The sequence below is a fragment of the Malaclemys terrapin genome, chromosome 10 (genome assembly GCF_027887155.1).
Source record: "Malaclemys terrapin pileata isolate rMalTer1 chromosome 10, rMalTer1.hap1, whole genome shotgun sequence".
NCBI classification, from domain to species: Eukaryota; Metazoa; Chordata; order Testudines; family Emydidae; genus Malaclemys; species Malaclemys terrapin.
The window spans coordinates 14,271,060-14,284,426 of record NC_071514.1 but is presented as its reverse complement, the minus strand read 5'-3'; the positions used below and the strand labels follow the sequence as shown (position 1 = coordinate 14,284,426).

The 13,367-nt window shown below is 47.7% G+C and overlaps 1 protein-coding gene across 4 annotated transcripts in view; it reads left to right on the top strand.

Annotated features, from left to right (window-relative positions):
- NTRK3 (neurotrophic receptor tyrosine kinase 3) overlaps positions 1 to 13,367 on the top strand; it is a 345,792-nt gene that overhangs the window by 196,208 nt on the left and 136,217 nt on the right. For all 4 annotated transcript variants that reach the window (XM_054041827.1, XM_054041826.1, XM_054041829.1 and 1 more), the window contains one exon: positions 8,052 to 8,240. In XM_054041827.1, the coding sequence (XP_053897802.1) occupies positions 8,052 to 8,240 (189 nt within the window). The remainder of the gene's footprint in view (positions 1 to 8,051; positions 8,241 to 13,367) is intronic.

The window sequence follows — 13,367 nt, the reverse complement described above, 5'->3', positions numbered from 1 at the left end:
ATGGGCGTGCAAATGGGCCTAGCTCATGGTGGTGTGGGGGGAAAAGACAGAAAGAGTCAGAAAGGGGAGCTACACCTTTCTCTATCATGACTCTAATGGCTGACGTTGGGGCATCTCTGACCAGGCTCTCCACCAATCTTTCTTGGTTGAGGACAGGTACAGTACTTTCAGTTGTGGTGACCGAGTAAGAGTCTAAAAAAAGGTGTGGAGTTGAATCAGCTGCTGGAGTCATGGAGGGGCCCCCAGGAAACTGTAGTTGCTGTCGTGCAACAGGTATGAATGACTCCGACTGTTAACCTGACTTCAGCCACATACCAGATCCAACCTCTGCTCCTAATCCCTCCTTTGGTCTCCGAGATTTCAGAATGATAAAATCCCAGAGAAGACAGAAGATACACACAAAATCCTTCAAAAATTAACTAGTGGCCATATTATACGGTAATTAATATCCATAATACAGACCTATTTATCCACAGACAGACACCTGTCACATCATCATCATAGTTTGGTTCATTGGAGACTCAGATTCACTTCAGTCCTGTTCCAAGATCTCCCGTGGGTATATCAGGAATTACCAGGGGTTGTCCTGGACCATTATCCTGCATTTGATGGTACAAAATTATGTCCATCCGGGCATCTACCTACCTATCCATCTGTCTGTACAGGTGGATAGATTTGCATAGATCCATAGACACTTAAATCCTGAAGTCCATTTTTATTCAGTTTTTCTCAGTCTTTACTCAGAAAATCTCTCACTGAGATCAGTAGGCATTTGCCCAAGTAAAGATCTCAGGATTTGGTCTTTCATCACTATCATCCATTCAGTGTCCATACCTGGTTAGTAGTTACAATATGTACAGTATACTTGAGAGAGTGTTTAAAAGTTATTGATACATGGTTTATTTCCATGAGCAATTGATGATTGTATATATCAGGGATCGGCAACCTTTGGCACACGGCCCGTCAGGGAAAGCCCCTGGTGGGCCGGGCCGGTTTGTTTACCTGCTGCGTCCACAGGTTAGGCCAATCGCAGCTCCCACTGGCCGCAGTTCGCCATCCCAGGCCAATGGGGGCTACGGGAAGAGCGGCCAGCACATCCCTCGCCCGGCGCTGCTTCCTGCAGCCCCCATTGGCTTGGGGGAATCTAAGAGCGGAGCAGAGAGCTGGAGATTTAGGAGAAATGTAAAATAACAAAGATAAATAATTAAATGATAAGAGAATGAGGGGAAGGCTTGGAGGGCACTGAACATTAATTTGTAAACATTGTACATAATTAATCTGAGAATATCTGGTTCCTGAGTTTATTGGGGAGGAAATAGCTGGACGCTAGCCAATAGCTAAGTATCTTGGTCTCCAGCTCTGGCCCTGGCAGGGGTCTGAAGTGCCTCCAAAAGATAAGAGCAACTGCATTCTGAGCTCCATTGGTGCATTCCCTTGCACTGGACTCCCTGGGGCTTGAGAAGGGGAAGTGTTGCAGGCTCATTCTCGGCAAGAGGTGGAAGTGTGCTTAGGCAGACCCTGCAATATATTATCCATGTGGTTGTAAATGTCTGGTGGCTCCATCCCTGGCAGTTCTTGTTTTGTCAGTGACTAGCAGTAGTTGTAAGTGTTTGGGGATGGTGATGGACCAGCCGAGTTGGCTGGTGCTGAAGCTGTTGGGACTGGTAGCTTCCACAAGTGTACCAGTATCTGCTGGAGCTGGGTGAATTTCACTGAGATGAGATAAAGCAAGGTCTTTTGGTGGTTTTATCTCCGTGTAAGCCAGGCAGTGTGTCTTGTATACTGTATATGTAATGATCAGGACAATATTCTTGACTTTCCATTGCACCTTTCATCAAAATGAATCCCAAAGATAGTCCACCGATCAGACAAACTGCTAGCACATAGAGATCACTTTCTCCATTCTGAATCAGGGTCACCTCTGGGACAAAATGCTGCAACCTCGTACTGCCCCAGTTCCCTAGTGTCATTTGGGAAAATCTGTTTCTTTGTATATGTTCTGTCTTTAAAAAAAAATTTAAAGATCACAGATTCAAATCCTGGCCTGGAATAATTTTAACTGAGAGTTATTAGAAGGAATGCACAAACCTCTTTACCACTATGATGGAAGTGGTTCGGAACCAGTGACCTAGAAGCAAAAGGCCCTGTATATCTGAACCAGCCAGAGCCCTGGTACAGTAGACCTGTCTTCTATTTAGTTTTAGCGTGTAGTGTCTTCTCTTACTGACTCGGAGGGCCTGATTTGACAGAAGTGCTGAGAACTTTCAGCTCCCATTAACTGCAAGTGGAGTGGTGGCAGCTCAGCATTTCTGAAAACTAAGCCCTACATTTGTAGTAATGCTTTTGAAATCCATCCTATTTGGGAGCCATCTGTGGTGTCCTCTAAGGCCAGGTCTGCACTTGAAAGGTTTTGCTGGCAGAGCTCTTTCGGTGAGCGGTGGGACATTTCTTTACGACATAGCTATGCTGGCAAAAGCCCTAGCGTAGGCACAGCTATACTGGCAAAAAAAAAAAGTGGTTTTGCCGAGATAGCTTATTTCACTCATTAAACTGGAATAAGCTATCCTGGCAAAAGCACTTTGCTGGTACAACTGCATTGATACTTGCAGGGTTTTACCAATATAGCTATCCAATATAGTAGGGATCGGCAACCTTTGGCACGCGGCCCACCAGGGTAAGCCCCCTGGCAGGCCAGGCCAGTTTGTTTACCTGCCGCGTCCGCAGGTTCGGCCCATTGCAGCTCCCACTGGCCGCGGTTCGCCGTCCCAGGCCAATGGGGGCTGCTGGAAGCAGTGCGGGCTGAGGGATGTGCTGGCCGCCGCTTCCTGCAGCCCCCATTGGCCTGGAGCAGCGAACCGCAGCCAGTGGGAGCTGCGATTGGCCAATCCTGCGGACGCGGCTGGTAAACAAACTGACCCGGCCCGCCAGGGGGCTTACCCTGGTGGGCCACATGCCAAAGGTTGCCATCCGATCCCTGCAATATAGACATCATTGCAAACCGTTTAAGTGTAGACCAGGTGTAATCGTAATGACTTTTAGCCACCCTTCCTGCTCACTTACCCTGATGTGTGCCCTACCACCACATCACGTTATTGCCTTGGGACATGAAAACACTTAACTGGCACTTAGGGATCCCTGACAGCCCCCTTTTAAACACCAGGCCCATTCGGGGTGCTAACCAAAGAATTGCTCTCTGTTTAAACCAGGGGTCTCAAAGTCCTGGCCCATGGGCCATCTGCGGCCTGAGAACCTCCCCATTGCGGCCTGTGGAGGACAGATGCATGCAGCCACTGTTGGCTCTGTCTGCTGCAGGCACTGCCTCCTGCAGCTCCCATTGGCTGGGGGAGAGGGACAGAGATAGCATCACTAGTCGCCGGGCCGAATCAGGCATGGAGACAGCATCATTAGTTGCCGGGCAGAGTCAGCCACGGAGGCAGCATCACTTTTTTTCCACAATGAATATAAACAAGTCAAAATACCGAACACAACTATCTGATGCACACCTTGCTCAATCCTGAAGGTTTCAGCTGCTCAGTCACTGAGGCCAAACATCAACAAATTGACAGAACTGAAGCGTTGCCAGGTGTCTGGCAAACACTAAAAACTCTCTGGCAGGCGAAGAATTGTATAAAGTTGTATGACAGTTTCATTAGTTCTAAGAAATTCAAAATAAAAAAATACAATATAAACGTTTTCTTTTCTGAACACCATCTTCAGTGATATTATTGGCCCACAAGGAGGATTTGAGGACTGGCACTGGCCCTAAGGTAAACTGAGTTTAAGACCCCTGGTTTAGACTGAGGCCTTGTCCAGGCTACAGATGCTTTGCCGGCAGCTATACTGTCAGAGCCCTCTAGTGTGGATGCAGCTTATGTCTACAACAGAAGGAGTATTTCTGTCAACAGAGTTGCACCGCTTCCCGCAACAATGTTAGCTCTGCTTCTGTCGGCACAGCTGTGTCTGCCTTGGGGTTTTTGCTGGCATAGCTGTCAGCTAGGGGCTGTGGTTTTTTCCACCCACCCCCCAACTGACATAGGTATGCTGACAGAACTCTGTAGAGTGGACCTGGCCTGACTGAAATGCCAATGTATGGAAGAGTAAGCGAAAGTGGAGGAAGTGGGCTGAGCCTGGAGAAAGAGAGTTGGCATGGGTGACAGCCTGCTATGGGGAATTACCTGAGAGTGAAATCCACAAAGACCTTTGAAGGTGTAAAGATCAAGGAGCATGAGGTATTTTGGGGAGCATTCGAAAAGGGCTTGAAGTAGGAGCAGTGGGGATAGAATGAAGAGAAGGAAACTGCTGAGCGACTCCAGGAAACACTTCCTACCAGTGAGGTAAGACCATGAGATTCTAGTGTCCAAAAGGGGAGTGGTGAAAGCCCCATTGCTTGAGACATTTAAACGGGACAGCCCTACATTGATGGGGTGGTTGAATGGGCTTGATGTCACCTACTGTAATGGGTCTTGTCCATCGTTAATGCCTATGGTTCTTCTCTGCCTCTTTTGCATTCTGCCTTCTTGGGATTCAGTTTGAAGCCCACCTTCAACCTGAGGGATAGGAGCACCAGTTTGAAGACCTCAGTGCTGACCTGGTTAGGTAGACATTAACCAGGGAGTCACCAGGCATGCTCCCCTCTGCAGGCAGCCTCTTGTGTTCTGTGGAGCTGCCTGAACTAAGTGTATTGTCATGTACAATCCGCTTCGTTATGTTGGCTAGTGCAGTATCGCAAGTCTGTTGCTGGATCAGTTGATCTTGACCTGCCCCTAGGGCAATCTTGGTTACTGTCCCCTCTCTTTTCTCCTGCCCCTGCGCCCCCCCCCAGCCCTCATCAGCTTAGTCAAGAGTGTACTAATGTTCCGATTTTGTCTGGTTTGGCAAATGAATTGCACAGCATCAGTGAATTGTTACGAATCATTAAAGGTGGGTGAAGCTCTCAAAGTTCAAAGATGTGGCTCAGTTTGGAACAGGTCCCAAAAGTTTGGTGCTAATCCCACCTTTGAGACATTATCCAGGCTTCATTGCTCTGGGAGGCACGCTTGGAATCTCCTGAGGATGGGTTTTCCTATCAGTTGCCCAGCACTTCCATCAGCTCCCCTAAATCCAAAGATCATGCTGCCTGGAGAGACCCGTGAGGTTGTCAGTTGGCCTCTGCCACTGCTGTAGGGGGAAGTGGGACCTTCATAGACTCTCTGCAGGCGGGAGGGTGACATTCCTACATTTAAGGGTGCAGGATACAGAAAACATGTCGATCAAGATACAAGCGCCATATACTAGGATAGTAGACCAGATTTTTTGCAGAGACAGACGTCATGTTATGTTCACTTCTCAGTGCAGTTTGTGACAGAGGAAACACCTACCATGAAAAAGACTTTGCTTTTGTTCTTTCTTTGGCGGGAGTGGTGTGTGTGTGGTGGTGGTGTTCTCTTCATCTAAAATAAGTCATTCAGACTGAAATTGCTTTTTGTTTATTGTGTTTGGAGAAACACAATAGCTGTAGTCTTAACGCAGGCATTTTGCTGGGGAGCTGAATTCCGCTGTGTTTTCTGTAACATCACAGGAGCTGAGAGTAATCTGGGCCCTGACAGAAGGCGAGAACCTGCCAAAAGGAACTCACAGTAAAGGGAGAGACTTCTTTCTTGTGAGTAAAACACCTGCCAGGAATCTGCTAATTACACAATAACTTTATTATGTTCCACTCGGAAGAACAAACAGTACTTGAAGTCTGAGAAATTAGACTAAATGAATGCAGTCAGAATGTCTGAATGAAGCACATATTCTCTGGATCCTCTCAGAAGCTCCAAGAGAGTAAAATGACTTCAAGACTCTCTTCTTTGTTGCTAGCACTACATAATAAAGTAATTGTGCAATTAGCAATAGATTAGTGACAGGAGAGAGACATTTTCTACTCGGCGCAGGTAGAAGGTGGAGCAGCTCTGCTCATCTTGGCTTAACCTTCTGTTAGCCCCTGGTAGCTTCCGGAAAACAGCAGAGACGCATCACCAGATGGCTGGGATTTTTCTTCCCTCGGTGTCTGAATAAATTGCAGTGTGTTTGATTAGGGTGCTGAGGAGTGCGTCCTTGCAAAAGCTTGTGTTGGAGTCTTCTCATTCCCAAGCTCCTCACAGTTTCCCATTCATGCAAGACAGGTGGCTGAAGCTTGCAATTTTCGGCTTTATCAGGGGCGTGGGGAAATGATGGATGCGATCATGGGGCTTGTGGAAAGAACATTTCATAATGATCCCTCCTGGCCTCTGAAGTCCCGTGCGGTTTTCTGGCCTTGAGAACTTTCCGTCATGAAAGCTGATGGGCAGTTTTACAACTGGGGCTGTAAAAATCAGGGTGTGACTGAGGTTTGTAACATATTCATGGGTTTGAGAAGCTGGACCCTGGCTATTAGGTCACCTGTCCCTTTCTTCAGGGCATCCTTTTGCGTATGAAAATGGGTGTGTGTTGGGGCGGGGTTAGAGCAGCCGTACTCTGGGATTTGGATGTGTGTGTGCATGTGCATGCTTGGATGTGAGGGGGTCTGTGTTTGCAGGAAGTGGACTGTATGTTTGCAGTGTTTGGGCCATTGGGGAGTTTGAGTGTGCCCATTTGGCAGTGTTAGTGTGAGTGGCTGGAGGGGTGTGTACATGTGGTGTTTTGGAGGGGGTGGTTTGTGAAAGGGCAGGGAGGTGTACACGGATGGTGAAGTATTTTGGGGTGTCTGAGAAGGAGAGGGGACCGGTGTTTGGGGTGTTAAGGTGATTGTGGATGTGGGTGCATTGGGAGAAGGGAGGGAACTATTTGTGTGTAAGGGTCTACTGTGCGGGCTGCTGCAATGGCTCACCCGCCATGCAGTTCCCACTGGGTGACAAGTGTCAGCCTCGGCTTAGAAGGCCAGCGTGGAGAGAGACTCCGGGCTTCTCCATTAGTCCTGCTGCCCAGCAGTGTGACCGAGTGACGAGATCGATAAAGCATCCCTGGACGTGAGCAGCAGATGGGGAACTGGGAGTTAAAAAGGACTTGAGATGGCACCAGTCAAATTAGAGACGATGGGGAGGAGGAACTCTCCTGAGCCTATTACAGCTCAGCCCAAAGCGTGCTCCAATTGCTGCCTGGCTCTGCACCATGCTTGGGGCTCGCTCTGGGTGCTGGCTGTGGGTTCTTGTGGCAGAGGCGGAGCGGGGAGAAGCCAACACTGTAGAGTGCCAGCAAGGAGAAGCTCTGCCAGTGGGAAAATCCTCCTGCAGCCTCTTCTCAGGCAAGAGCAGCCCAACAAGTTGATGGCAGGTGGAGAAGGTTGGGGGGATTCCCCTGGATTGCAGTCAGAGAGAACTGGCTGTTTTTCTTCTCCCGCTGTCTGTGAATGCTCTGGCTTCGGAGGGGCTCCAGTGGAGAGGGTGTGGGTTGCTCAGCACACAGTTAGGAAGGAGCGGGGTGCATTTCCATCACTGTGCGATTCACTCAGGATTAACTCCTATGGATCACAGGTTCCCAAGCACATCAGCTGGATCGAGTGGTTGTGTGCATGCAGGCAGGGAAAGAGGGAAGGTGGAGGTGTACCTGGGTGGTGAGAGGGAAATGTCATCTGAGCACAGCGTGTGACCCAGGAAGCCCTATTTGTGAATGCTGCTTCTCCAGTCTGCGCTTTCGGTTCCCAGTTTAATCTCTCGGTTCTCATATCACACCCAGCGCTGTAGTATATGAACACCACAGAGGCTGAACTGTCCTGCAGGGCCTAAAGCTGGTGGCCCTCCAGGGCAGGGCTGAAGCCTGTTCTGTTGCTGCCCGTGCTGTAGTTCTGGAGGGAGAGGTCTTTGGTCTCCAGGATTCAGTCTGGCTCGCTCACCGGAATGGTGAATGGGAAGGGCTCTCCCCAGGACCCGTGCATTGTCTGGGAGACTCCCAGGATAATTAATCCTGTTCAGGAGGTTAGATTAGTCTTTGTCCAGCTGACGCGACTAACCTGGGTGAATTGTATGTAACAGTGAACAGAAGAACCACACAGGGATCTGGGCCGCTTGTCTCTTCATTGTGTTGTCTGATGTTTTTGTATGTGATGGCTCTAGGTCCCGTGGCAGTGATCAGCGGGGAGGAGGATTCTGCCAGCCCCCTCCATCATATCAACCATGGCATCACCACACCCTCGTCGCTGGATGCTGGCCCGGACACGGTGGTGATCGGCATGACCCGTATCCCCGTCATCGAGAACCCCCAGTACTTCAGGCAAGGCCACAACTGCCACAAGCCAGACACATGTGAGTGCCTTATTCAGCTGGATCCTTCTGCTTACGTGAGGACAAGAATGGGGGCAGGGGTGGGGGAAGAGAAGTGGGTGGGGAAAGAAGGATGAGGAGGAAGAGGTAAAGGAAGAAGAGGATGTGGGGGAGGGTAATGGGTCTTGTATGGTCCAGAAATGAAAGTGAACCCCAAGGTAAATCTCAGGTCTCAAAAATCACAACATACATGAAGGTGCTTCAGAAGGAGAATTCCCACCCTCACCCTCACCCTCCACTCCACTTTCATCCTCCTACCACCACCCGCTAATCATCTTCCCCATTCAGGACAGAGACAGCCTAGAATGGAGCCTTCAGATGTTTGCTTTGGGCACTGTACCAGAGGCGTGAACCAGTGCAACTTGAGAGCACAAGGCATTAGAGAGACCTGCTTCCCATGTGTGATAAGAATGCATCTACCCTTCCTTCTCCAACAATTCCCTACCCTCATAGCAGCGGGACTGCCTCCTTGAACAACCTGCAGCCCAAAGGGCAAACACGGCAGTGTCTACAGGTAGGGCAGATACACAGAAAACACTTGGAGCAGGAGAGCAACAGATTCAGACACTTCATTTCTTACACTCAGGGGGGCCTCTGAAGAGCTTGAAATCTGCATTGTGAGCAAAATCCATTAAATAGCAAATATCTTCCACACGAGGTGATAAACTGTCCATCCCAGCTTAGCGGGAGCCCTCATAAACTCTGATAGTAAAAGTGAAGGGCTATTAAAAAAGATGCACTCTTGGTCACCACATACCACGACTGATTCCCGGGCCACTGTCCCTCAATATGTGGAGCCTATTCACAATCAGTGGATCAGATACAAACCTCTCGCTGCACCCTCAGCCTTTGCCAATTCCTAGAAGCAACCACCCCCCACTCCAGTTACTGTTCAGGTTCTTGGAATATTTTGCATTTCTTGGTTCAAGTCAGGATTGGATGTAACAAAATGTCACAAGGAAAGTTATTGTCACTATCTTTCCGGGCTGACCAGAAGCAGGAAGTACGAGGAATCTTGCTGGAGAGCCAGACTTCCAGTCTGTTTTTGCCAACTTGGGAGGCTGGAAAAATTTGAGTCAGCCACTGAGCTTTAAGGTGTTCGTAGGAATCAAACTTCCAAACCGTTAGAAATTTACCCAGTACTGAACATTAGGCAAGAAGTTGGTTCTCCATGGCTTCCTCTTTTGCAATCAGATAAGCCCGAACAGCATCCCTTTCCCCTCCTGCTGAGATGTCAAGGGCTGGTCCTATCGCTGACACTCACAAGAACTGATAGAGAGAAACATGAGCTGGACCTCCAATCCTGGACTGTTGCTTGTTGCACTTCAATCACCAGAGCAATGGGGTGTATCCAGTTACTGTGCCTGACTTTCCCTTTGATTTGTATTTTAATGTATTTCTTTTGGTCTGTTTGTACAGGGATGGGGTGGAGTGTTTTGGTTAGGCAGAAGGAGCCAAATAGTGTGGTATTTCTGTATCATATTTATGTTTTATATTTCTTATAGCACCTCATCTCAAAACACTTTACAGACTCTGATGGCTTTGATTCTCTGCTTTCTCTCCCTCATCTCTGTAATCTATAGTCTTTCATAGTACACCAACCATTTTGGTGTGTAAGCACCATTGTAGTAGTGGTGGTTGAAAGTCAAAGGAGTCAATTTACTCTGAGTTTTGTGGGGCTGCCCAGGAAGTAAATCACAGCAGAATTTGGTCCGAAAGTTTCACGGGTTCCATTTGATTAAGATCTGAAAAGTTCTGCAGCAGAACCATGAGGGGCTGGAATCTGGATCATTTAACCAGGCCACATGGGGAGAATATAACATTGTCAATAAATACACGCACAACAGATTACAGGGAAAGCACTTGCCTCTCTGCTTACCTACCTGGAATCATCTGCAGGGTTCCATGTTTCTGGCATTAGTTTAGTATATTTTAGGGCCCAATCCTGCAGCTCTTATTCAGACCTGTGACTTCAGTAGCAGTGTGGCCTGAGCCCTGGAAAGTATTATAGTTCACCTTTACAATAAATAAAACCAACCAGACTCTTTGGAGCTTCCATTTGGTTTTTATTTTACCCAAGCCGTTCTGCCCAGCCCTCATTTGACGTGTTGGGTCTGGCTGGAGGTGAGTGACTCTTCCCATTCACCCAGCATTTTACACATTGGACCTCTGGTTTGCTCCTCTTAAAATATTTCTCCCTCCTCCCCCTTTCTTCTGTGAAGGAGAGGTGAAGCCCTTTAGATAGGCAAGCCTATTAATACCCAGCAGGGTCCATCCAGAAAAGGGGCTGGTACAATGCCTGGACATACCAGTGCCAGTTAACCCCTGCCCTTCTGATCACTGCCTTCCTGCTAAGTCCACTAGTTGGATATTAGACTATGAAGCCCATCGCTAGCAATGGCATTCACCCCCACATAACCTGTAGAGCCCAGGTTCACATACAGGTTTTGTTAACGTATTATCTATAGACACTGGAACGTGGCTTCTCTCTTTCTTTAGCTTGGTCCTCCTCCCTGGTTGGCTGTGACGCCGGGTGTTTGGGCTGAGGACACGCAGACACCTGTTACTGAATTACAGTGAGGAGAGAAAACTCTCTGTGCTTAATGCAGTATTAATAGTACATTGGTGTGATATAGATTTCCGTCACCCTCTGCACTAACAAACATCGCTTATCATGCGGGAATGATGGATGTTTATTCCCAGCCACTTAGTTCTGCATAATGGAATTGCAGATGAAATATGGAAAGTGGCTTGCTGCCTGCTAAGCTTTGCCCCCTCTTGCTGCTTCTGCACAAACCTGTCCTGCGGGGGGTACTCTTACAGACCTATTAATTACTGCTGTCTGCGAGGAGACAGACGTTTGCTTCTGACTATGGACGTGCTGGGTTTTTTTCCCTGTCAATAGGATGAAGGATGCTGGAGCTCTCTCTCTCACCTGTGATTTTCTGGGAACTCCTGAGACCAGGGCCTTTCTCTCACTCACCTACTTGCTGCTGCTTCCAGAATTAGAGAGACGGAAGGGAAGAGTCATTCTTCCCTTCCTAGATGTGGGTTTGGGGAAAGAGCCTGGAAGCAAATGTGCCACCCTGTCCCTGTGTTGGGACATATTGACACTTTGGGACCTCGAGCTCTGCTCTTTGGCATTCCCTCTGCTCCTTCCAGCCATAACTCCATGTGCACCGGTCAGCACCATGGCTTGGAAGGATGCATTTTGTTAATAAATAAAAGCTTCAGCTTCAGTAGTTCTCACTCCCCTGCAGGGAGTTAAGCTGAGTGTCAGATTTAAGATGGGGCATGTTCATCTCAGAAGAATTGGCGGCAATATAGAGTCCCTTTTTTCTGGGACATGAAATAGGGATCAGGTGGGCATATCTGCTTACTGAGATCTCAGGGTATTGGAAGAGCAATAGGCATGGATGAATCTGTGCCTTCACTGTCATCTGGAAATAGTTGTGTTTCTTTTCTAAAATGCATTTACGTCGTTTTGGGCTAGGGCACCGTATGGAAGGGAATTCATCAGAATTCAGTGTGCAGTGGGTCAGAAGGTTCCATCCCATGAGTGATGCTGGTACTGAAGCAAAACGTGACTCATTCTACCCTCCAACGTTTCCTGAAAACGGCAATCGGTTCCTGTGGGCAGGAAACTGCAGTTTGCTACAAAAATTAACCACACGATAGAAAAAATGGCAAGTGTCTGCCCAAGAGACATTAACACTGATGCGGTGCCCTGATGCTGATGGGAGGGACCAAATGTCACTGTTTTGACCATGAACAGCTGTGCTTGTTGACAGCAATGGAGACTTTCCACTCTAGCTCCAATTTGCCAGTCCCCACCAGACTAAAAAGGATCCATTTTGCCCCCTGACTCTGATTCCAGGTGGGTGATGGAAGAAGCTGGACATTTCTTAGATCTAAAAGCTTCAGAGATGTTTTGGATGAAAAGGTTTGGAGGCTGACCTTGCTTTTGATAATGGTAATAAGCACCGGCTATGTTGAGGAGATTATTTATTAGACTCTCTTGAGTCTGTACCATCAGGTTCTATGCAAGCACGGTAGCTAACGTTCAGTTGGCTTCCTGTTTTGTCAGAACAGCAGTATCCCAGGGAGCAATCGTTCTTGAGGAAAACTGGCTTTTCTGAGACTGTTCCAGGGCAAAACTAGGAAGAAAAGGCCTCGAAAATGAAAAATACTTTCCAAGAAGGGATCCGAACTTTTCTGAAACTCAGGCATTTCTCAGTTTGCGTCTGGGGTGAAGGGTCAGTCGGGGCTGCTCTCTCAGAACAGGACGCTCTGGCCTCAGTAAAAACAGCGATGCTGGAGTCATTCAGAGCCTTCTTTGATTTTGTTGCTGCTGCTGCAGACTGGGCACGACGGTTGTTTGGTTTGTTTTCCTCTGTCGGGACTGGTGCAGCCTTAGCACTGCGATGCATTCACCATGTGGGCGGAGCCGATGTCCTTCTATAGAGTACTAATGAGGGTTTTTTTTACAACCGCATTTATTACAGGCTGCCCTGACATAATTGCATATTCGAAGTTAGTAATTACACGTATTCACACTAATTAAGTAATTAGATATAATTACGCTAACTGTAAATACATGGTAATCGGCTAAAAAGAAGTACTTCAGAAAAACCAAGGCAAATCACACAATAAAGACACCATCAGCAGCCTTTCCGCACATCACTCTCTCTTTATCTTGCATTTGGAGTGCAGTTTGAAAGGGAATCTGTGATCCATTCAAAAATCATACTCTTTAAACAAACGGATTTCCTCCCCTATGTCTCTAATAACACTAGAGAGTCGAAATGGGAGAGGATTTTTAAAAATCCAGTTTTCCTCTCACTGCTGATGCTCTTCATTCACCAGTTGTATTTTCTTTAGCTTGAACAAAGGAAACTGACTAAGTCCATTCCATTTTGCTTGTAATCAGTTTTGCTCCCAGGTTCTCCAAGATGCACATCTTAGGTTGCAAATGTTCGCAGTTTATTTGTATGAAAACAACTGTTTTCACTGCTAATAGAAGAGGAAACGTTCCTGGGGGCAGGTAGGATTTGGAAAAAATTATTTCCACCAAATGTAAATTTTGAGCTGATGACAGAGGCCCTTTAA